The sequence below is a fragment of the Amia ocellicauda genome, chromosome 17 (assembly GCF_036373705.1).
Source record: "Amia ocellicauda isolate fAmiCal2 chromosome 17, fAmiCal2.hap1, whole genome shotgun sequence".
Classification (NCBI taxonomy): Eukaryota; Metazoa; Chordata; class Actinopteri; order Amiiformes; family Amiidae; genus Amia; species Amia ocellicauda.
In genome coordinates, this window is record NC_089866.1 from 8,057,751 (window position 1) to 8,084,320 (window position 26,570).

Below are 26,570 nucleotides of genomic sequence, written 5' to 3' on the forward strand. Positions count from 1 at the left end.
AGCTCTTTGGTCTTGGCCATGGTGGAGAGTTTGGAATCTGATTGATTGATTGCTTCTGTGGACAGGTGTCTTTTATACAGATAACGAGCTGAGATTAGGAGCACTCCCTTTAAGAGAGTGCTCCTAATCTCAGCTTGTTACCTGTATAAAAGACACCTGGGAGCCAGAAATCTTGCTGATTGATAGGGGATCAAATACTTATTTCCCTCATTAACATGCCAAACAATTTATAACTTTTTTGAAATGCGTTTTTCTGGATTTTTTTGTTGTTATTCTGTCTCTCACTGTTAAAATACACCTACCATTAAAATTATAGACTGATCATTTCTTTGTCAGTGGGCAAACGTACAAAATCAGCAGGGGATCAAATACTTTTTTCCCTCACTGTATACAGTATAATGGTCAAACAATAGTCAAGATTAATATGATTTTAATACAAAAAACAAGGCACTGAATAATAATTGGAAGCATAATAACACTCGGAGGTCATCTGACTGCTCTAGAGTTGTCAATTTTAAACTCTCTCAATTGCACTGTGCTAAAATACAATCCCCTGTCATGTAACTTTTGATGTGTTGTTGTCCTTGGAATTAGAAAACATAAAATAAAAATGTCTTTCCACAAAATCACCAACCACACGGAATCTGACCTAAAACAGCAATCGATTTTTAAAATGCTGAACCTTGTGCAAGTATATTCTGAACCAAGATTTTTAATTTCACTCACTGCCTCTGCTTACAGCTTCTGTTTTCACAACTGTTTCAAAAGCCTTTTTTCCATTGGCTTTTTGAGCATCTGTGTTTAATATTCTACCGTGAGGAAACCTTTACTGATTGCATTTATATAGCCTGGGACTGTAATAGAGGAAGGTCTTCAAAAAATAACACAGTGATGGAAACATTAATCATAACCTGATGACAGAGAAAAGGAGCAGTGATCTGAAAACAAATTTTAGTCTCTGACCTTTTGAGGTTATATTCCTTAAACTGTAATCACTTTCTAAGTCTGGCTTTACACTAGAAGGAATGCAGTATGGTCCAGTGGGTAGGTCTTACAAGCATGGCACCTCTCAAACAGCCTAACTTCAATTAGTGATGACTGCTTTTCAAAGCATCACCTGGTAAATTCCTTGAAAAATCATCCAATTAATCTCCCTGCTCAAATGTCATCCCATTATGTTTCTAACCAAGACCTGAAATTAAACTGGGGCGACGTGGTCTCTCCTCTATCCTGGATGAGATTAAGAGTTTTATTATTATTATTATCAGAGTCTTAGTAGGCAACTTTGAATGCATCTGCACTTTCATTATGCGCGAGTTTGACTCAAGAGACCTGTTGCATTGTGGGAGCCTGTGGATGTTTGATTGATGCAGATCCGGATAAGGTTTTCACCTCACCTTGACTCAAATGAACTCTTGATTGAAGCCTCAACTGCAAAGGTCTCATTATCAGTCACAAAAATCACCTTCCAACAGGCAGGTGGGCTGATAATATCTGATTATTTATGGGTGTATTTATTTATGCCAAACAATGGGTAGCAGTTTAGACCTAAGCATGTCTGAGCTTTAAAAAGGGCAAAGTGATTTAAGACAATGGGGAAGAAACACTAGATAGTGATAATTTCAATTTCTTCCAGTAACATATTTGCAAAATATTTAGATGAATATGTGTTTTAATGTAAGCTGAATTAATGATATGAAGGCAAATATATGTGTGCACATATTCAAACACACAGGAATCCTTTAAATATAGTCCAACAGATACAGTTTATTATTTGACCATTTACATCAGCTGGTAATCATTACAAAGTACTGAAACCAAGCAACTACTTGTGTCTCCTGTCTGTAAAGGAACTTTTAAAAACTTGCTTCCTACAAATTACCCAGACCTGCAAGCAGATGGCAACTATGCTGCCAAAGGATGCATGAAACTGAGCTCATAATGGACTGTGTAATGGAAAACTGCCAGCTGCACATGGCTGTGAGGCAGAACAGGAGTCTATCCAACACATCCAGTTGTGTGCAACATATCGAAGACAACTAAGTCCCTTTCAATTTGACTTCTGTACATTTAAGTGTGTCATGGTAGCAGTATAATTTCTTGAAGAAAAGACATTCAAGGGATAAATAATACATCTTTACTGCAATTCAGACTGAAAAGGAATATATTAGTTTTGCACACTATTTTTGTCACCATTTATTCATATCTGCATCATAAACCCCACTTTGAACAGGATATATTTAAATCCACTGCTTTTTTCTGTTGTGACCTAATGTCAAGTATAGTTTTTATACCAGAAATGCACTGCTCCTTTCTTAAGGCACACAAAGCCTCAGCTGTATTTTGTTTTGCACCACAATATTCCCGTCTCCAGTGATGTCCAGAACGTATGCTGTGATTTTGAGTTGCCTGTTAATGAGATTTTATAGCCACCGTGATTAAGAGGTTGTTTCAGTGTAAGTGTATTTTTCCCTGCAAGCAATCACTTTTCAAACCCCTTTTATAGGGAGTGGTTTTCCCAAAAGTGTTGACTCAATCAGCAGGTTTGGCAGATGTAGATGCGAGAACGTTAACATACGAGCCATGCAGGAAAACGGGAAGGCTACCCAAACACCTAATCTGTCATATGAATGCTTTTCAGTCTCGTCTTAAAAGTGTTAGACTACAGAAAATATATATCTGGAATATGAAGTGCCACTGTTGCACTGTGTGATAGGTGCAGTATAAAAGCATTCTAGAATCCCAGACGCTTGGGATTCTTAACATGGCGTTACTTCATTGCAAATCTATGTTTATGCTTCAGTTTTAAATTTAATTTCCGTTTTTTAATTGAACTGCGTACGCGATCGATGGAATAATTAAAGAGGTGGCTGATATAAAGTCAGACAAGTGCTGGTAAGGATAGCATGTTAAGTATCCTCAATTTTGTGCATCGGTAAAATTACTCATCTGGGGTTAAATCTTTTTTTTTCACCACATCTTCATTTGCGTTTAATAATAATAAAAGTAATAATGATGTGTTTCACACATTCAAAGCTAGTCACCTTCCACAGTGTATCTTAAGTTGCATTATTCCCATCTGTTTTGGTGGTGTTTGTCTATTTCCGAGTATTGGTATCCTATGAGAGATCTACAACAGAAAAGCTGCACATAATCAAAGTACAGGAAGGTAAAAGGTATATGAATCAGACTGACATTTCCATTACCTGCCCAGGATCTGCGTTTCTTCAGATATTTCTGACAACAACACAAGGCTTCAGCCAAAGCTATTTGTTACGTTTTTACATTGTCAAAGCTGTAGAAATGGATTCAATTACTCATCCTTCACTGAATGGGTTTCTATCTTGTAATGCCACACGTCATGAAAATATGATTAAATCTCGTTTTCTTTACAAATCCACCTATCAACCCATCTACCTTTATATGTAATATATATAAAATACCTTTGTCTCGCAAGTACAATATTGTCATGAACCCCGAATGACACCGAGACGCACGCTTGTTATAAAACGGCCTAAGAAAGCACTCAGCAACCCCCAGTCCAGCTTTATTTATTCATTTATATTATTGTGCCTGTTCGGCTGGAGTAAATCAAAAGGACAAATTGACTATCAATCAGGTTAATTTCTTGAATTGTGTCATTAATGGAAGTGGCCCCCGTCTCCTCTCTGTGAGGCAGAAGTACTTTTGCGAGTTTTGCGAGTTCCCGGAACATTAAATTTAGGAGTACGGCTCCCGCATTCGCCACCCTCTCCCCCCACACCCGCCTTCACAATCAGCAATTAGGTTGATTTAATTGGAGTGCTTCAGCTTTATTCCAGTGTTCTGCTGATCTCAACCATAGAACGGCAGACTGAGTAACTCACTTCAATGAGCATTTGTTTTATCGCTGGCTGTAAATACTTTTGGAATTACAGACCCTTCCCCCTTTCTGATTTATAAAGCCTTTCTTGCATTTGTACAGCAAATACATACCTCCCTTCAGGTCCAGATGTGTTTTTTTCTGCACCCAGGGAAGCCTTGCTATCTTGGCATCAGTTTCACACCAACGAACAAGAAAAAAATATTATTTTCATTCTTTTCATTTGCCTTTGCTTCTTTCCTACAGTGCCATTTACCAAGCCTACCTTGGGGACCTTTATTTCAATTATTCAATTTATTTCAACCTTTTATTACATTTTCATAGAGTGAAATATGTTTGGGGATCACTTTTTTTAAAAAAAAGTGTATTTGCTGGACTATTATATGACACCTCTGTTTTGTGGTTTTCTGCCGGGTCCTCGAGTGTCAAACTAGGAGCAGTGCATGTACGTTGTGTAACAAATACAAATAAAGACAAATTACACATCTTGTAGCATTCCTTGGGATGGTTTTTAATTTTTCCTTTTGATCATCTACTGAGACTCTTTCATTCAGCAGGCATCACTTGCATATCCCTCCCAAAATGTACAACGTTTTTACCCTGTAGATCTTTAAGGACTACTTCTAAAAACAAGATGCAGGAGAAGACTTCTGTGGATGTGTAATTAACTTGTTGCATGTAACTGCTGGCCTAGATTACCTATACCTAATATACCTACTAACTGTGTCAACATGCTACTGATCACACATGAGAGGTGAACTAGAAAATGAGCTTGTATCCCACATCAGACAGTTAAAGACTCTGAAGCATGCATGAACAAAAATATACCTCTACCCCTTTATCTAAAGTCTGTGTGGCCATTCCTATCTAAAGAAGGTCCACCAGTAAATGGTTGGCCGATTCATGTGCTGAAACTGAAGCAGTGACAGCCCACAGTTTCTTACTCCATGTAGAAGAATCCTAACGAACTTCAAATGCAGCAGCTTACACCGAATTAAGCAAAGTAGCCTTGCATCATTTCATTCGTTTGTGTTTTATTTACAATGTATTTATGGAGGATGGATATATAAAGACCAGTGTTGTGCCTGTTGGATACAGACTGACACCTTATGATTGTCACAATGAGCGTCTCCCAAGAAACGGCACAGAACAAACATCCCACGCCTGCAGACTCGAGAGTCACGCAGCATGAAATTGCACTAAACACAGAGGCTCACATAGTATTTTTCATTGTGTGCCATATACTTCAGATGCGATATATTCTGACTGTGAAATCTATAATGAACATCTATTCTTTACCAAAAAAACAACAACTTTAAAGCACATTTGTTAACATTTTGGTTCACAGATTACAGGTTTCATGTCTTTGAGTTTGTTTCTCTGAATTGGTGTCATTGTGTTAATGCAGAAAGGACAGTTCTCATACTAATATATGCGTGACTTTTTCAGTAGGCACAAATGAACCTGCAGACTGCAAAACATTATGATATGTAAACTTTAAACTTTATTTGATTTTCTGTTACTTTCCACTAGCATTTTTACACTGGTTATAGATTTCTGGGTTAGTCTTTAATTTATGATTTGCTGCTTAAATTTTTAATAAAGCTCTTTATCTGTGGCAGACCTGACAGGGGAAACAGTGTCAATATTAATAAAGATTTCTGCAAAATGATGTTATTCTATATCTTCCTAGTGTGCAAAACACCAGTGAATTCTACCCCCTTATCTTTGTAGCAGGAGTTTCAAACTAGTATTCCTTTGTGTCTTATGCACTTATTGTTCTAATTAATAACCAGAAATACAATAAAAGCATCTTGTTAAAAAAAGAATAAATAAAGTACTTGCGACACAAAGGAAAATAGGTTTCTGTTAAGGCAATATCTGCAAATTCAAAAAGACAATGTACAGTCTATCTATTGACTATCTATTTCTATATACGTATCTAAAAAAAAATGTTTCTGTGTTACCAATATAAAAAGATAGTCTATACATTTATCTACATAGAAAAGCAATAAATACATATATTCATCAAATGTGTATAGTAGTACATTCATACTGAAGGAATAGAATACTTTGGTATTTTGCACACACCAAATTAACATTAAAAAAATGTCTGCTGACGTAAGGAAATACATAAAAATATGCTTTCTTACAGCAGTAAAAATCACAGTAATTAACCAGGGTCAGGATGACTTTTGATGGGTTTTGATCAGTTTATTGACAGGTTGCTTTAGGAGGGCTGCCAGGCCTAGTGTCCGTTTTAAACAACAGCAGATGTAGAACAGTAGACGTTCATAGCTGATATACAGATTGTAACAGTTGAACACCTGAAGTTATCTTCAACGGTTGGACCTTCAAGTCTCTAAACTGATTAGCATTGTGTGGCAGTGATCTAGTTACTCATTACAGTTATTTCACCCCATTACTGAAAGGGGTTGCTGGAATGGTCTTAAATATGTTTGGATTTTTATCAAAATCCTGACACACACATACACACACACACGCACACATTTACCACCAAAAAATAAAGTAATAATAATAATCTGCCAACAGTTTTCAGAGTAAGCTTCCAGGCGTTAGAAGCCCAGCTGCAATCTGAGGGACAGATTTTAAATAACAAAATAACCTTTTTTTAATCAACTTTCCGTATCCTCATTGTGCACGTGTCCAATAGATTAACAAATCTCATCAGTCAGGGATATTGGAGAATAATGCACTCAATCCTTTTTTGTTTTAAGAAAATTAAGTGTATTTTGAATGTTTTTTTGGCCTGGGCAGGGGGGAAGCTTCTGTGCAGTCTGTGTAGACGACCTTCCTGTGTGGATCAGAAGTACCACGTATGAGATGTGCAGTTTTGCGGACAGATATCCTTAAACATCCGATGAATGGGTGGTTAGAACCGTGACACACAGTCTTTTGAATCCTTGATTTGGGAAAGGCAGATGCTGGAAGTATTTGAAAGTGAGCAGAACTATGTTTATTGTTGAGAATCTCACCCCCCACCTCAGCACTGTTCTTCTCCCAGTGACTCGGGGATCTCCCCCAGGTCTACAGAGGCTGCAGGCCCCAGAGATTTGCCCCCACTACCCCCTGGCCCTGGGAAAACCTCCACCGAACTCGAGATGGACTGGACGGACCTGTCCCGGAAATAGTTGAGGGCCTCCTGGTCAATAAAAGTTTGCTCCTCGCGGAGACCCTGCTCAAACATCTTGCGCTTGTGGCGGAACTCGATGACAGTCTTTGTGTAGGAGTTCAGAGTGGTGACGGAGGCGGCCATGCAGCAGGTAAATGAGCCCCAGGCCAGGCTGTTGTGAAGAACAGGAGAAAAAAAAACAGATCAGGACCCTGACACTTATCAAAGAGACATGTGTTCACAAAGAATTTATTCAAAACTTTCTTGGGCATCTGTTTTTTATGGGGGGGTGAGTATGCTAGGATTGACACTGTCCAACTGTGATAGTGAGGGTGGAAATTAGACCGCAGGTCCTGCTGTATAAACTCTATACACACTCTCTGGGTGTAAATGGGATTCATCTGAAGCCAGATTGTGAAGGGCTAGTCCAGTCATTCTGTCCACAGGATTCTGACCCAGCAACCAGTGCTAAAGTCTGACACCAATACACAAGCTGAGAAAATATCAAATCATAATAATAGAACTGGGGAAAAGAAGAAGCATTCGCTTCCCATTTTACAGTCGCACAGTATAGATGCATATAACCGAGAGTGTATTTGATTTTACTTTATTTTACATACAGGTATGTATTGTTGTTTCTTCCACATAAGAAGTACAGTAAGATAGTGGGAACTCATTCTGGGCACCTTTTGGAGCTCCTTAACAATCATCTGTACAGAAAACTGCAATAGAGGTCTGGATATTGTAACCAAAGAGAATTCAACAGGTCTCCCTAGTTTAAACTATTAACTCCATACTCAGTACTGAATATATCTGCTTCGGTCTACAGATGAAACAGAATTAGGGCCAGAGCTGTGCTATTAATCCATTCCTAAATCAGTTAACAGAGCTACCGAGAAACGGCACTGTTTTCAAATCCATTTTTGCGGATGGATGCATTTGTCTCACGCTGATGAGGATTTCAAAGAATAAAAGATCGAGCACCACATACTATGTATAACTTCACAGTTTGTGGGGTCAGGCTTCAATTTCAATACTGCTCATGGTTTTGTTTAAGCGGGAAAAGAAAAGAAAATACCCGGACATCTCCAGTGTGGTGGGATCATACTGTATTTACAAATCAATGATGAATGCCAAAATCCAAAAAAATGTTTTTAAAACAGCAAGAAGATCTACTGATACCCCAAATAATAACTGTATTTTATTCAGGAACGGTGTGGTTCTGGAGCTGCAGAGGGAGTAACGTTTACTCAGCCCCCCATTACTGAGACACCCCTTCTTGTGTTAAACTGCCCTTGAATTGAATGCAGTCTCCACAGCAATTAATAAAATACTGATCGCCTGCTCAAACATTTGCAACCAGACCTGGTTTCCATGGAAATTGTACAGAGCAAAAAATAAAAGATGAAAGGGTTGGGGGGGGAGGAAAGGGGGGCTCTGTAGAAGACCCCTGTTATCAGCCCTAGACTTCACTGATTCACAGATTGATTGTATGTGAGTATGTATGTGAGTATGTATGTATGTATGTATGTATGTATGTGTGTGTCTATTGATCAAATTTTATTTATGTTTACAAAACTCTCAGGGTTGACATTCACCTTTGAGCTTGTTTCTATGGAAACCCGGGTTGGCATTTTGTTCTCCCCAAGACAGGCTGAAAGGCCCAAGCTGTTTATCATAATAAAAATCTGAGTGAGACAAAGTAATTGGTTGCAAACCAGCACTGAAAGCATAAATTTCAATAATCATGGCTCTTGAATGCATTCATTTTGTAATATTACAGACAACCCATAAGCAGGTCCTACAGTCTGCCTGGTCTTTACTGTTAGCGCTACCTGACAAGACTGGTGCCGTTTTTGTTTTTTTTGTTTCTTTTCCCAGGATTAGTCCATTATCGTTAAAATCCCACAATGATCAATTCCCACTAGTGGTGCCGAATTAGACACCGCTTCCCCGTGGACTGACTGCGGATCACACCAATGACATTCCGATCAGGCGCAGATCTTTAACAAGAGGGGCAAATGGGATAATCACAGCGCCGGCATAGGTTTAAGTGATGCTCAGTAATCAGGGTTTTAAATACTGAAGGCACAAGTGCGAGAAGTTTGGAAGTCTGCAATCAGTGTTGAAAAATTTTGCCTAAGGTCGTATGGTAATAAAGTGTGAAAAGGCCTTGAATGGTTAGGGTAATTAGCACTCATAGCTGTGTGACAAATTACTGCAGGGGCTGCTCCGCAAGGTGCTCGGCTGAACAGCTTTGTTTATTTCCAGAGTTCAAAAGCCACAGACAGGGGGAAAAGGGGAAAGTTTCCAGAAACGCCACCTCAATAAGGCACTGGCTGATTTTGCTTCTTTGGTTGTTGTTTTGCGAGGGAACCTTTTAAACCAAGTTAATAATTAAACCATTAAAAGGTCACTCTTGGCATTTTAATTAACGGCTTATTTTCATTTACCAGCCATGCGTTATGAATAAAAGAAGACCTGAGCATTGCGGTATGTGGTCTGAGCTCTAATACGAGCCTGGCGAAGTTATTAGAAGTAATACTTTTTCATTCTGAAATGTGCATCGCCTCCTGTGCCGTTCTAAGGGTGTGCGCCGCCGCTGGTTTCCCAGGCAGACCAGTCCTTTTGGTGATGTGGTAATGAGATTGCTGGCTGTGGTGAGAGTTGTGGTTTATATTCCTAGCTCAGATTGCTATTCACTCACAACATTATACTCCTGTAATACCAAAAATGATGTTTGTTCTGTTGCTAGTTATCCTTGGATGTGTTAGAGAACCCATTAAACTGCGTGACAGAACAATGGGATTGAAGAGGACCAAAGGTATTCGTAGTACAGTGAATCCCAAAGATAACACTGAAATATGTGTGGGGGAGTAGCTGAAAGACACATAAATGTAGAGTTTCATGTCATTTATCTGGCAGAACAGAATGGAAACCAGTATACAGAAGACTCTAATGTTATACAGTCTAAGGTATAGTCTGTGCAAGCTTGTTAAGTCACCAAACAGGTCTTTTCCCAGCTCTGAGAATTCGAGTTTGGTCTAGGCCCACCTTTTTCCCAGTGGGTCCCACTCTCCAGAACAAAGGGAGTCATACTGACCAGAAGGACCAGCCATAGTCCCAGGTGTGTGGTCTCCAGTCCTCAGGCCCCAAGCTGACAGTCACCTGGAACACTTGTGTGTACATCATGTGAGCCACCATTCCCAGGAGCCCTGTAAAACACCACAGACGCCAACATGAAGATCCCATCTCTTCCACATGATGGGAAAGCCCCACGCTCACTTGAATGATTACTGATTGTGAGCGCTTAAGGAGTGCTAAAACACAATCCGAATGTAGAAAAAAACTACGGAATAAACCACAGAAAAACACACAGCCCTCGAGAGTTCAAAACCATTGAAGTCGAGATAAAACGTCAAGATAAAAACACAGAACATGATAATTGTTGGATTGCCTTATTCATCTTTCAGGGATTGCAAATACTGATACTTCAGAGAGCTGATATATTAAGTATAGGGCATTGTCATATCCATGGCCTGCTATGTATTGATTTATTGTTCTTTCTCCATTTATTCATCTGCCTCTCTATTGTTTCTCTGTGTTCAGTTTGGGACCCACACCTTGCTAGAATCTCTGTAGTTAATATCGTAAATGTGTAATGATTTTTTGTTTTAGATTCCTGGAGGTGGAGGTGTTATTGTTGTGTAAGCGCTTGTGTTTTCATAAAAGTCATTACACATCTGGGGTATAAAATATGAAACACTGAAGGTTAAAAGTGAAAGATCCTATGCTTTGCAATACATTCTTTCACTTCGGAATATCCCAGATGCATCGGGTAGCTTGGTATCCTGAAATGAAAAAGCGATTTTGTTGTGGACAATATCAAAAGGTCTGTTCAGCGCTTTGGGTTGCAGCTGTTCACCAGTCCTGTGTTTACGATTCACAATGTAAAATGTAATCAGGTTTAATCTGAATTTAGAGTAACACCCTGTCAAGGAGGCATTACTTCTCATAACTCTTCTAAATGGCTTTTTAATAGTGGATCTAATGAAACAACCCAGTATCTTATCAAAGCATCTTATTTCATTGTACTGGCAAAGACATCCTTTTTTTCCTTTTTTCTTTTTTAATTCAGTTTTGTTCAATCACTGGGCCCTGCCTTAACAGGCCTTCTAATCAAGACGTACCAAATTTGCATTACAAATTGACTTTCTCCCTTTTATGTGGAGACTTTTCACAGTTTTCACCTGTCTGAGACGAACCTTTTCTCTTGCCCATTAATTTCTCATCATGTCACCACCGAACAAAGATCCTCATTCACGGGCACCTTGCAGTGGTGCCTCAGAAGGAACTGGTTTTAAATGGTGAAACAACAATCTTAATGATGATGGGAAAAGATTACAACTTGTGTTTTTAACACCTGAAAGATATTATTGAATAGAACAGGTACAACCTGTCCAGTGCCTTGGTAATGACTGATCTCTTTTTTGGAGGGGAAATAAGGACTGTCTATAAATTCAGAGAGTTTTGAATGCGTGACAACAGCAGTGTCCTGTCAACTACAAATATGATTAATGTATATAAAATTGGCTAAGTCATACATGCATTTGATTGTTTTCTATAAACCTCCACCTTGCCGGGAGCATATATGGCTCATATTGGGATACAACAGGGAAAATTTATGATCCATCTGACATCAGCTTCTCATTGATGCAGGAAGCAGCTTGTGAAATCAATCGTGATGATTCTCTGTTGGCACGATGTGTACTTCGCCTGTGAAGTTTTGCCTTCTCTTAGGAGAAGAGTCAGCTGGGTAAACCAAGTAAAGAAAAGTGTCACTTTGATCAATTTTTAATTAGAATAACCCCTTTCAAGACATAAAAAGCCACCATAACAAAAAACATTCAACTCTTAAACCATTACGTCTAATGTTGTTTAAAATACTTAAATAAACATTAAGGATGTAAGATCCGCCAGCTCGTTTATTACTGCGAGATAAAAAAGGAGAGTTTTATATTTGCTAATCAACCCATTGTACTTCATTAGATAGTGCGACTTGTAATTCACTTCTTAAGCGAGGAGAGGAGGAGGGGTGGGGGGATGGACTTGTCGAGAGAGCTGTGGACTGCAGAGGAGGCCACAAATAATACCGGCCATTGTTCATTTATCACAGAGCTGGAGATGTGACTAATAGGCTGGTCAATAAAAGGCTGGAGCTTTTAATTCCCATTGTGCCATTTCCTTGTAAATGTTCAAGTATATATACCCGGGCAAGAGCACAGCCGTTTTAATTTTCTGATTTGATTTATCTTGCCTCGAATACCTATCACACCACCTGGGAGAATTTAACAATTGATGGGTAAACTGTGCCAGAGCGAAGGCTGGAATAACTTGTAGCAGTACTGCTTGTACGTAAGGACATAAAAACATTAATGTGTAAACATGGATAATTAAGACTGTTTGAGAGTTTGCTGATTTTCCTGGGTAATATATTTTGATTCATATAGGCCTCCTTGCTAATGATTTAAACTCCTGAATGGAGCCTGATATCTGAGCAGGTTGTTAGGCACTTATACAAGCAGAAATAATGTATAAAGCATATTAAGCAAAAGGGACTAGATGTAGAAAAAAATTAAATTAAATAGTTCTGTGAATGAAACAAATAGTGCAACCTGTTTTCATCTTGTGTGTTAAACAATTAGCCCAATGTACAAATGATCTTGAGAATCTGTTTTGTTTTGTTCTAGAACAAATGTGGGTTCGAAAGAAATCTGTCATAAAATATAAGAAAGAAAAAATGTATCTGCACATCCTGTCCAATAAGCTGAGGGAACTTGAAGTCTGTGCTTGAAATATACTTTTTTTTTACCAAAATCTTGAATGTTTTACTTCTTAAAAAAAAAAATGCACAGAGCCCCCCCAGGGCTACATCCATAAGACTGTTTGGAAAAAGGATTGAACTCCGTGACAGGCAGCCTTCAACCAGAGGAAACAAAGCTGAAAGCTACATTCTCCTCTTCCTTGCTGTAGGCTTTTTAACTTGAACCAGATTCGAAATTGAATGCTGAACCAATCAATGTCTTCACATGACTTTACTTTGTGCTTCATTAGAGTACATATTCTCTGCTTCAAAATGGCCCTGAAACAGTGCACTACCTGAATCTGTTAATACAATCTCTCATTAAGTCAGGACTCTCTGCTCTCTATTTCCAATGCATAGGAGACCGGGAACTGAAACACGCATATAACTGCCTTACAACTCTTTCACCTTTAGATCACCAGCGAGAGCGATGGGATACTCAGCATCACAGTGAAGCGTTAGTAGCTCTGCCTGCCTTCAAAAATACGGCACACTTTTGATTCTGTTTTAATGTTTTTGCTTTTTTCTGCTCTACGTTTATTCTCTCACAGCTTGCACGAAACATTGCTTGCCTAGCATTTTACTTCTCTCATTACATGAGATTTGATTTGCGAATTTGATTTTAATGAGCTATGGATGGCACACAGTCACAAAACCAGCGGCTGCAAAATACACTTTTAAGTGGGCGGCAATTTAAATGGGCAGCACTGGGGAGTGGTGGATAGGGCTGGAAACTCCCGAGTCAAGGGCAGAAGGTTGCTCAATCCCGGGTGGGGGACACTGCTGTTGTACCCTTGAGCAAGGTACTGTACCTAGATTACTCCAGTAAAAACACAGCTGTATAAATGGGTAATTGTATAAAAAATGATGTGATGTATTGTAACAATTCTCCCTGGAAAAAGCCGTCTGTTTAGAAATATAATAATATAATAATTACAGTCTACTGCTGGATATTTGTATAGAAATGAAATGAAAAAATAATAATGTAAGCAACACATTAATTGTGTTTGCAGGATGGGATGTTCTAGTGTGTCAGTAGGATTAATTGAGCATAAGGCTTGTCCCAGCATTATGTAACACTGTTTATGTAATGAATCGTTAGCGACAAACTAGTAAATGCAGTATAATCACTCTAATCCACTCCATAAGTTACTAATTGCAGCAAGTCAATGCAAAGGAAACTGCTCTGCTTCGGCTGAATAAGAGAGAAGCTTCCACAAAATATCAAATATCACCAGAGCTGTGTCTGAGTCTGAACAATGTGCTTAGCTGAGCTCATTCTTAACAGGTTGTAAGGTCACACTATGAAACCACTGGACTTTTATGCAACAGACTAAGTGACATTTTTATGGCAGGGGAAAAAAATCTGTAATTTCTAATATATTCTGTGTACTAGGAGGCTAAGAATGAATTCCTCTCAATCCTGAAACACAAAATAGTTCCCAATTCGTAATGTGCAAGATATTCATGACATTCTGCAGACTGGAAGTCATTTTCGTAATGGCAAGTTTTCTGTTGAATAAAGGCCTTGCAGGTCTCTGTGGTTTATGGCCTTTGAAAGGAGTAAATCAGGGGGATCTCGGGGGAGTTGATACCTGCTTATTGAGTGGAACTTGGGCTTTTAGGTTACAGCAGGTTAACAAAAGTGGAGAATATAATTTTCTGTGTAGGAGCAGAAATGATCTGAACATCACAGTTCTGCACAGACTACATGGTTCTCACTCAGCATAAGATACAAAGATTTTCAAAAACAAAAGTACATGGTTAGAATTTTCATTTCCCCAAGGAAGAAAATAAACCAGCAAATCCCTGTAGGGTATGATTTGCTGTTTTGTGGTCGCCAGGTATACATTTAATAAAATAAATGGGTTATAGGGGCACATTTGTCATTCACATAAGGTCAGAAGTATATAGCAAGTCACAAATTGAAGGTACAACTGCAGACAGAGCTGTTTGTCTGTTTAATATTGTATCTGTGGTGGAGGTGTCTGTCATAGCTCAAAAAGCACTTTCTTTTTGAGATTATGTATTTATGCAAAGTGTTTTCTACATTTTCTGCTTGTATTTTTACCATACTTACTGTGGCTGACAACTATGAATGTCTCAAGAGTATTTCCTTACAGGATACAGAGACTTAACATGCTGACCTTCCACTACCAACAACACAATCTATCAATGTACGTATTTCACTTGAATATGTTGATATAGCACAGTATGTTTCTAATCAGTTGAGGTTCAACAACAAATTGCACAAGAATTATTGAAAAAATGTTGGATTGGATATTTTTAGCAAGTCAAAAAAAGTGCCTGAAATACACTCAAGTAAATCTACTTATTTTATCGCTCACAGCATGTCAAACACTAGCGATTAAGTCTTTCTGCAATGAGGATCTTTTAGTTATTTTGTTTTGTTTGTGAACACAAAGCAAGAACACAACTTGCAAAGTCTTATCCCAAAAGAGACACTCCCTCTCTGAACCCAGTGAACTGCTGGTGCAGGAATTAAAGGGCATTATCAGACAAAAAGAGCAGGGCTCTAGGCTACAATAAAAATAAAAGAATCTCAATTTGGAAACTGGCAGTCGTTCTAGCTTGTCGGAAGCTGGGATTTAAAATAAAAGCACAGTCTCTTCTGCAAGATGGAAAATAGTCACGTCAAATTTGTATTTTGTCCCCAGTTATATATTTAACTTTGGGTTGGGGTGGGGGGGAAGCAGTTACATAAACTATATAAATCTAAATCCAGGTCACAGTCAGCAGAACATTTTAAGAAAAGTGATCATGCTATGAGAAACTGCAATGTATTTGTACAAAAAGTTCTATGCTCCAAAGGGACAGTTTATGATCCCAAGCAGCTACAAACATTTCATTGTGATAGATCACTACAACACTGGATTTTAGTTTTCAAAGATACACTATCCAATTTTTTTTTTAAAACAGACTTGCTTTCAAAATGTAGTAATCATATTTTTCCATGTGCACTCAATATCACCTATCCTTGGAGTGTTATTATGAATTAATTTGTTATTCTAGCTAGTTTGTTGGTTAGTGGTGTGTTGTTTTTAAAACAGTTCAGGAATCTGAAAATGGTGGAACTTGATTGATGTCCACTTCAGCAGAGAGGAGCAAAGTAAATGTATCTCCAGTGCGGGCCAGGGCATTACCTGAGAGAACAGTGAAAACGGCGGCGAAGGCATTGAGCTTGAGTCCATCTATCACATTGCTTGAGTGAAAGAGTTCGAGGCACATTAGACTGAAGCCAACGACCAGAAGCATGATGTATAGCACTTCAGACACCACTGACAGCCAAAGGACACCTGCAGAACAAGACAGACACATTAGTTAACATTTGTTTCAGGATCCATATTTTCTGTTCTCTCAAGAGTCATTAATGTGGTCATGGAAGACGGCATAAATACAATAATTCTCCTGGACCAGAAGGCCATATGATTAGTGTGGTGGATGAACTCATTCTGACTTCTGAAGGGCAAACATTCCCAGTTGTTTGGTTTGGTTTTGCCTGTGTTTTTATTGCTTCAACAACATGAGGAGAGGCTGGACACTTCACCAGAGTGCCTCAGCACGGGTGGAGAGACAGAGCCCGTCTGATTTATGGTGGCTCGCAATGAAACTTTTCACAGAAACATCCACATTTCCCAGCTGCCTGACCTCGCATTTTCACATAAAAAAATAAAATTACTGACTAGATCCTGTTCGAGGTCTAAACTTTATTTCGTATCTGAGAAAGCTAACAGAACTTTGTTGTATTTAAAAATATATTTAATATGATTACAAAGCAAAACAACCTGAAAAGCAATATTCCTGACAAGCAATTCCCACCGCCATATACAATCTAGCCCTCAGAATTCAGTACCATGGATAGCTCCAGCTGCACACCCTGCAATGAAGGCCAGAAATGTGCACAGATCTCAGCCAATGCACTTTAGTCTCAAACTTGAGGAGAATAAGATGGTTTACGTACAGATGAATATATATGTTTTAAAATAAAAAACATTTTTATTTTCTATCATGTTTTATTTTCCCTACAACTATTATCAAGCTGTGAGTCAAGGTTTTGTTGCTGTTCTCTGTTTTGCTTTTGTTTTATTCAAAACTATGCTGCTATGGATGTTTTATTAACATTCCTGTAATTGGTATTTTGATAGTATCCTTAATGTTGGCTTAAAAGTTGTAACGATATCTGGGAAAGTTAAAACGGTATGGTTTACGGAAATTCTTTGACCTTCAAGAAGCTGGGTGTTTGTTTATGTCAGTATATTTATGAAACATGGTGAAAATTACTGTTACATAACTTTACATCAAATGGTGATTTATTTTCTACAACTACATTTCACTGAATATTTGGAAAGAATCAGCTCCTCCTCTGCTGGACAACAATCAATTAGCTACTAGCACCCACTGCCCTTTTCTCATTTCATAGTTTCGTAAGCTTTTTAAAATCAGTGCACAATACATTCTAGAAATTGACCCTCTTATTAAACTGTTCACAGAGCAGACGGTGGACGGCTGTGTTGGGGTACTCAATATAAAAGCCTTCATATGTGAAATATTATCTTTGACATTACAATTTTCTTTCGCTCAGATATGACCAATACATTCGAGCCAGAGCTGCTGATCTAGAGAAAAAAAAGCCGACAGTGCTGTTTCCCCTTGCTAACCAAACACCGCCCTCCTCACCTCACAACATATTTTGTTAATAATAAATCTGTGAGGTTTTTTCCTCTCCTTTTCTTCTTTATTTTTAAATTTACATCAGTAATTCCTCACTGTCCAATGCATCACCCATCAAAAGGGCAGAAACAAGCAAAGTCCGAAATAAATCATACGTCCAACCTCCTGTCATAGTTGAGTTAATGTTGGAAGAATATCGGCAGATTCATAGCTAATGGGATTATTATTGAGTAGCCTGGCCACCTTAATTCTCCCCTACTGAATATCAAAGTAATTTAAAAAGAAGACTGTCAATTTGAAAAATAATACTAAAAATGCCTGGTTCTCAGTCAGGGGAAGGATTTCTGTCAAGCCAAAAGTATGGGATGGGCATTTACTCCAACAGGGGTCAAAGTACTATTACTGTAGTATACACTGATCAGCCATAACATTATGACCACTGACAGGTGAAGTGAATAACACTGATAATCTCGTTATCATGGCACCTGTCAGTGGGTGGGATATATTAGGCAGCAAGTGAACATTTTATCCTTAAAGCTGATGTGTTAGGATGAAAAATGGGCAAGCGTAAGGATCTGAGCGACTTTGACAAGGGCCAAATTGTGATGGCTAGACGATTGGGTCAGAGCATCTGCAGCTCTTGTGGGGTGTTCCCGGTCTGCAGTGGTCAGTACCTATCAAAAGTGGTCCAAGGAAGGAAAAGCGGTGAACCGGCGACAGGGTCATTGGCGGCCAAGGCTCACTGATGCACGTGGGGAGCGAAGGCTGGCCCGTGTGGTCCGATCCAACAGACGAGCTACTGTAGCTCAAATTGCTGAAAAAGTGAATGCTGGTTCTGATAGAAAGGTATCAGAACACACAGTGCATCGCAGTTTGTTGCGTATGGGGCTGCGTAGCCGCAGACCAGTCAGGGTAACCATGCTGACCCCTGTCCACTGCCGAAAGTGCATACAATGGGCACGTGAGCATCAGAACTGGACCACGGAGCAATGGAAGAAGGTGGCCTGGTCTGATGAATCACGAGTTCAAGGTGTTGACTTGGCCTCCAAATTCCCCAGATCTCAATCCAATCGAGCATCTGTGGGATGTGCTGGACAAACACGTTCAAATTTACAGGACTTGCTGTTACAGGATCTGCTGCTAACGTCTTGGTACCACAGCACACCTTCAGAGGTCTAGTGGAGTCCATGCCTCGACAGGTCAGGGCTGTTTTGGGACATAATGTTATGGCTGATCAGTGTATATCAAGACAGAAATTTGGTATTTTCTATCAGGCATTAATTCAAGCAGTTTATTAAAGGAAATAAAGAGATGGATATTAAGATATTATTATCATCATCATCATCAACATTGATTTAATGTGTGAATTCAGGACATTAATTATAAAAACTAATACTATATTGTAGTATCCAGCTCCTGATTCCTGTGTAAATCAATTAGTTCTTTCTTGCTTCTTTTACACTGACAATAAAGAACATTTGCGGTACAGAAAAATAATAATACCACCGTACGACTTCCTAGCAGACATTATTTCAAATTACAGGAAAATTACAGTCATATTTTAATTAGATTTATTGTCTAATTAATCACTGATGATTGGTGGATTTATTGTAGTGGTGCCAGAAAGTCTATTATTGCACGGCAATTACGAGATGTCAGAGAATGTTAGATTCTGAATTGCACATGCTGGAGACTGAAAGAAGCCATTGTGCTGCCATGAGGAAGTCTTTCTGTGCTGATAGCAACAGGGATATGAGGGGCTGCTCGTTTGATTCTTAAATGGGTTATCGATGATCAGTTATTGGTGAATGCATGTCATTTATTTTATTGTCATAATCATTACATGCAATTCAGCCTATTTTACATTTGGCCAAGCCGTGAATTACTTAAAAGGCTTTAATGTGCGTACGGGGATCACTGAGAAGAGAAAATGCAGTACTATGTAGTAAGTACTGAGCTAAGAGACTTTTAAGTTACAAGAGTGAAAACATGTATATCTATATTATCATTATTCATATTTTGGTTATTTTCCTGTCCCTTTTGTGTTGGGAAATTATTTTATAATTTTTATAAGGGAGCAATTTAGGGTGCATTTTTCTTTTAACACCAAGATATTTTATTATAGGTCGTATGCATTATTTTCAGGTTCTGTGCAGCATTGTCACACATTATACTCCACTTTTAATTGCTGTTACTGGTAAGGAATGCCTGGTGTTGAGAGGAAAAGCATCACTTCAGGCTCTGAACCAGGTGTGAAAAAGCATTTTTGCACAATGTCACTTGGTTTAACTTTTCAGTGCTATATCTGTGGCGCTGATTTAAACATCATGCCTTTTCCCTATTTTGACAATGCCATCCTGCTGTGCCCCTTCTGAGATGTCTAAAGAAACAGAATACTGTGACTGAATACAAGCGGCCTTGACATTTCAAATCGCCCACAGAGCATGTAGGCAGGAACATGGGTAAGTATAGATTGTGAGGAGCACCTTTCATTTTCACAGCAATGAATGAATTACACAAGAGGGCTATATGAAAATAGTTTCAAAATATAAACGCAAATAACAGAGTGTTATTGCTTCTCTGGCGGTCAAGTGGTGCATGTTGGGGTACTCTTGCTCTTGCTTGAGTCATAGAAATTTCACAAAATCATCGCGCTTTGTCTAATCCTCGCTCTGCATTCGCAATATAAAGACACAGACACACCACTGCAGCAGTTCTCAATTGAGAGACTCCTGATCTCAGAAGTTGCAAAACTGTAATTCATTTCAGTTCAGGTATTGTGTTCTTTTGGACAGGATTTAAAGATGGCTTTATCCAAGACTACTGGCAAGTGAAACAGATTGTGAATAGAAAGAAGGTATAAGAGAAAATTTGAATAGTCTCAAGGTGAAATCTAAACCAAAGCGTCTCAAGGAGGCCTCAAAAGGTGGTACGACATTTCTAAAACTCACGGACTTCTCATTCCACCACTGAGGGGCAAGATAGGAGAGAGAGTGAGCCAGGCCAGACGGGCAACTGAGGGAAGTCTGGACACATTAGGCTTCCCCAAAACTGTGACACTTAATCCTACCCAGTCTGTTTGTTGTGATGGTAACAAACACATTTGAGTTCCTTGTTAAACACAGCTGAGATTTCCCTGGGAGAAGCTTGGCGCTGACAGGAGACGCTGTGTCCATGACTGCAGCGCGGTGTCCTTGCTTTCATTGTCAGTGCCGTGCTTCCACTGTAAGCCCAGGGTGTGACAAAGCATTCCTAACCTTGACCGTGTCATTATTATCTTTCTTCCATCGTGTTTTTGGAAGGAACATTTCCTGCGGTCTGTTTATTTTTCTACTTGCTTTACAATTTGCCAGCCTTCAGAAGAGTGACAGTTCACAAACAGACGACAAGCAGGAGAATTCTGGTATTGTCATTTTTTCTAGTGTTTAATGATTAAGAAAAATCTGGAACCATTGCATAAGTGCAGTTCTTTCTTTCTTGCCGTTGCCCCACGAGGAAGGAAATACTTCTCCCTGACCCATGTCAGATCACGCTTAAGAATTGTATATGGGAAGATATCTCCCCATTGAATTCATTTCAGTTTCATTCAATATCAGGAGCCTTAGCTAGAGGATGTCACAGCAATTATTGAGATGGTGTACAAACTTATCTGGAAAACTAAGCAAGAGATACTGATAAAGGACATTTAAGTAGTAGTGGGCTGTTTCAAGCTGAACAGAGGTGTAACACTAAAACTATACATGGGAAAAGGTGACCCTACATATCGGTTTTAATAGCTGTGTACAGTGAAGCACAAGATTCTTCTAAGCTGTTCAAACGTTTAAGTATAATCTATAAATATCACATTTTTTTACAGTCCCTGGAAATGGATTCCCACATGTTCGTCTTCAAAGTGTGCTTAATAAATTCTAAGATCTTTTTTTCTGGATAGGACCTCGCTAGAGGTGGACTGGCACTGCACAAATAACTAATTCTTTCATTTTTCCCTTTTTGTTCCTTTCTTTTTTCCCCTGGTAGGCATAATACCCTCATATTGCTTATTCCCACAGATGTGACACCAGGAAGACCGTAGCAAACACACATCAAACCTTTTATTTCTCTAATTGCTGAGGGACATTCTCTGTTCTTCTCTCTAAGGTCCAAGAGCATTATTTGATACAGGTGTGCATAGTCAAGCTGTGACACAGACAGCTTAAGGTCTGTAGGCCATTCAAGCATTCAGTTTCTTTGTGCTTCCCCTTATCATCTGAATATTGACAGCGCTGAGACAATTATGTTAATGCCTTTCCGTCTTTAAGATAGCTAGAGTTTCAATGGAAAGGGAGCGAGCTTGAAAACGAATACATTTCAAAGGTGCGCCAGTCTTCCTGCGAGCCTGCAGCTGCAGACGCTCATTTTCAGCCCAGATAACTCAAGGCTGTGCATTTGCATGGCAGGTGGAGGACAATAATTAGTGTGCAACCCGAAAAAATCCTGAACGTGCATCCTAACCACGGTACTAATAAGCTTGACTGGGCATGAAATTACACCGCTCCTGCTACCTAATATTAGATCAACTTCTATGATATCGATCTCACTTGCTCCTGCTCCAAGAATGTGCCCCAGCAATGCATCACCTAACAAACCACTGCTCTCTCTCTCCTCCTCTCATAACCACAGTGTTATGTCTGCTGGGCAAAGCCTATTAACCACAATTGCTAAACAGATCCACCACCTCAGTGAAAGCTGATATTCAAGGAGGAATGGAGAAGGGGGGGTGGGGGGCAAAAGTGAGCAGGTGCCACAGGACTTAAACCATCCCCGAGAGACCAGACTCCTTCCTAGAGGTTAGTCTTCAGCTAACAGAAGATCACATGCACCCAGGACAGACGAACATTATTAGGGATTTCAGCCGAGAAATTTGAAGTTTAATAAAGGCAGCATTTCTGATGATGAAGTGCTTGATTTCTGATTAATTGAATCAAATTAAAATTGCAGTTGGCTTTCGCTTTAATCAACACTCTCTGTTCTGATCTGTGGAGTATAAGATGACAACTATAAAACACTTACAGTTATACATATATGTTTGGTGTGTGCGTATATATATATATTTGTAGAACATTGGCTTTAGGAGAAACTCTGGCACATGTTACATTTATGTCTGCATATATATTTCATTGTAATTCAAATGAATGGCTTTAGAGGACTAAGACAAAGCCAAATTATTATACATTTCCTTCATCCTGTGTATTAGACAAACTAAAGTTATCTTCAAAAAGGAGACTGTGGACCATTTCATTACAAAGGGGGATGCTTGTTAAGAATTAAATGGCATTGTGTATCTGTCTTTAGCTGTCTATACCTCAGCTGAAATAGTTGTAGTGTCACTTCATTTTCCTTAATAAAACAGATTGCCTCCATGTACCCCTTCAGATTACAGGATTCACGAAGAACAAACCAAACTGAACAACAGAATTGTGCTTGTTATCGTGACTTTCTCGACAGCAGGGTCACCATTAAAAAATGAGCAGCTGCACCTACTTACTGATGCTTGATACGAATGAGTCCCGAGTTACAGTAATGACAGCTTCATGGAATTCAAAAAGCTGCAAAGGTTAGACTAGCCTGGCTTTAACCCCCGATGGAATGGGCAGCTTATACTATATCCAGTGACTAACGCTGCATTGTTAGTCTTCTCCCTGCCTGACATATCTAATCACATATCATATGAGTCACAGTGATGCGGCTGGGTTGACCGAGTACCTGAGCAGTTTTCCGGTTCTTGTAAAATGTGAGCCGTGCCAAAAATAAATAAGTGAATAAAACGGGGTGAAATAAAAATGAAACAAATGAGCAGTTGCAACTTCTATCCATCACCACCGACGCATTTTTTATTTATTTTTGCTACTAAGCAGATGCTGTTTCAGACAAATTAGCAGACCATGCCGAAATGTCAGCAAGTTGGCTGTTATAAGTGACAACGTAAAAATAGAAAAAATAAAAAATGAAGACAAAAATAGAGAGTCATCATCACATTATTAAAGCTGTTGCCACGTCTGGTGCACGCAATGAAATGCAGATGGGTGAATTTTAACACTTTTAGAGCAGGTGGTCTTTTTTTAACAACTGTGACTTTCGCTATATGTTATTATTGGATGGCATTTAAGTTTGGAAGCATGTCCAAGTGTGGTGTTTATATTTGCAGCAGCTGTCTTCAGTTCACTTGATAACTCTTATTAGAGCTTATTAACCCTTCGTCAAAGTCTTCTTGACAATTCAGTAGTGCCAAAATAACGAGACAGCACGTCCTTGTTCCGTGATTGATCCGGAATGATGGAGTTATGCACAATAACGCGCGATTGTTTATTTATGGGTATTTGTGCACAGTGTTAATTAATACGCAGCAGGGGTGGAAATAAACTGAAGGGATAAACAACAAAATCTAGATCCAATCAAATGTTTTAAACAAACAGGATTATTCCACCAGCAGCATAAAGCTACGGAAATTCAATGAACTGAGAGTATCAATCTCGAAAGGCATTGATAGTGGCTGTTGCCAGGGACAACCTACTTAGTCTGAGAGATACTGACAGTTTGTTCCAGTACTCACAAGAAATAGCTTTTTTTCCCCTTTATGAGTATTTAAATAAAAATGATTATTAGCCAGAAGAAAGCAACGCATCTTTCTACATATAAAGCGCTTTTAAAGCCAGTCATGCCGCTCCAAAAGCCTCTGCAAAGTGGAAGGATATGGAAGAAAAATGTCAGTGCAGCACTCAATTAATTTGCTAGCTCTCTATAATAATTTATTTTAGGATTTCGTTGAAAAGGAGCATTATGGCTTGAACCCGGTCATTCTGAAAGGGGCTGTATTGTCCCTTCACTGGCTCCAATCAAGCGCATTTATTTTGCTTCAGCAATTTCATTCAATTTTTGCCACCTTCTACAAGGCCTTTTTCAGTCTTTCTTCAAATACATTTGAAAGTCATGCTCTTGCAGTTTAATTTTACACACCTAATCAGGATCCGCTGATTGAATTCTTTCCATTTCCCAAAAGAAAACAACCAATATTAGATCCATTACATTTTTTCACCCGTATATATAGTGTTCTATAATATCTAGCATGACAATGTGAAAAATATAAATAGCTTCTTTCTCTGAGATGGCATTGTGTGATAAATAAAAAACAACATCAGTCTTGTACTGCACATTTACTATGATTTCTTTCTTTATTTAAAATGTCACATGATGTTTGAAGACTAATGGCCAGTTATAAGAAAGGTGACCCTCATGTAGGAATTCATTTTTTTTCACCAAAAAAAGCAAATTGGAAAAAAAAAAAGTAGGCATCAAAAATGTGAACTTTAGCAGGTACAATTAGCCTTGAGCCGGCCCAGCCTGACACCGCTGTTCGCGTTTTTAGATCAGAGCTCTTTGTGTCCTGGTGAATAATAAGTAAGTGGCTGCACCACTTGCAGACAGGGATAACAGATCTGTTATTTGCACAGGGTTCCAGAGTCTGTTGTCAGACAAGGCTGATAGCTGGCTAAATACTAATCATTACTCACCCCTCTCCGATGCTGGGGCCAGATCAATAAAGCTTCTGCATTTCTCACCTGAGGAGACACAAAGGAAACAGCAAAATCAAGTTTTGTGAGAGACAGCACATTCCTACAGCCTATGGGTTTAGGTGTTGCATGCCTAGGCTTGTGTGGCTCTGTTTGTGTCCTACCCTGAACAGATCACAACACTAAAAGCACTGGGAAGGCAGCTAACGCATCTGAAAACATGTTTTCTCTCATTTGACCAGTGCTGTAGAATTATAGCAATTATGGAAGGGTATACACTACATTATCGTGAATTTACACAAAGCCGTTCGCAATGTTCCCTTCAAATGAAGTGGGCATACGGCATATGCATTTGACGTCAGCCCGAGCTCAGAAGTGAGAAGAATGACTGTTATGAAGCACCTCTGGTGAGCTGAAACGGGCAAGCTGTGCAGCGTCTATGATGTTGAGAGATGTTAACTTGTTTTGATAAACTTCCTTCGATATCACTCAGTAGGGACCGATGAAGTCCTTTCACTGCAGCTCGTAATTCTGCGTGCAGAGCCAGGCAGTTATCAGCAACACTGCGCTGTCAAAAAGCATCAGGCTTCTGCAAGCTGGCATGGTTGGCAGACACACACATTTCAGAACTGGAAATCCACGGCCTACTTGAACAGTTCACAGAAAAATAAAAGCAGATCTTGGAGACATTCATGGCCTAAAAAAGCAAGACCTGTTATGTTCACAGAGTAGAAAAAACTGGAAAAATGTGCTGATGTGAGTGAGAGAAGAGAAATCGAATTGTGTTTGTTCATTTCCAGCCCAGTATTTTTCCATCACCAGTGCCGCAGATAGGAAATTAAGTAAAGATGGTGCCAGTGCTATTGTAACTTCTAAAACAATGCATAGAAATGTAGTACCGCTGTCGCCAAAGATTTTCAGAAGTCAACGTCAAACCTTGCTGAGGTCTGGCCAAATGAATGTAATATATAGAGAGAGAAAGGGGGGAAAAAAGGAAAAAGGAAAAGTAAGTGAATCTGGATTAACACAATTATTTAAGAGAGTTCACAACTGAGGTTATGTGTAATGGATTTTGCAGTATCTATCTATCTCTCTATCTATCCATGTATATATACAATTAAAGGATTAAAGTGTTGGCTGCATTTCAAGAAATCTCAGAGTATATACATATATGCAGAAAAAGGATTAATTACTGCAGCTAATTAAATTTTCCGTTTCCGTAGCGAACTACAAAAGTGTTTCTATCTTGTGTAGGAAGATGCACTGTGCTTCGTGTCTGGAAGAGAGGGCACAGTTAGGAGATGAGTTACACCAGTAGCAGGTGCATTTTGTACTATTTCTTTAACCCCTGACAGCTTGATGTGCAGAGAATCACAGATGAATATCCATCTCATTAAGAGTAATGTCTTGTTTATGCAACTCTGTTTATACAGCACCGTTATAGAGCACATTAACCACAATCATTTACTTTCA

General features: G+C 39.0%; 1 protein-coding gene across 1 annotated transcript in view; it reads right to left on the bottom strand.

The window, feature by feature from the left end:
* Positions 1-4,374: 4,374 nt before the first annotated feature.
* The window catches only part of gsg1l (gsg1-like), a 31,157-nt gene continuing 8,961 nt past the window's right edge, over positions 4,375-26,570 (bottom strand). The window contains exons 2-5 of the mRNA XM_066689778.1: positions 25,098-25,145; positions 16,023-16,175; positions 10,099-10,210; positions 4,375-7,167 (exon numbers count right to left, since the gene is read on the bottom strand). Coding sequence (XP_066545875.1) covers positions 6,867-7,167; positions 10,099-10,210; positions 16,023-16,175; positions 25,098-25,145 — 614 coding nt within the window. The 3' untranslated portion in view covers positions 4,375-6,866. The remainder of the gene's footprint in view (positions 7,168-10,098; positions 10,211-16,022; positions 16,176-25,097; positions 25,146-26,570) is intronic.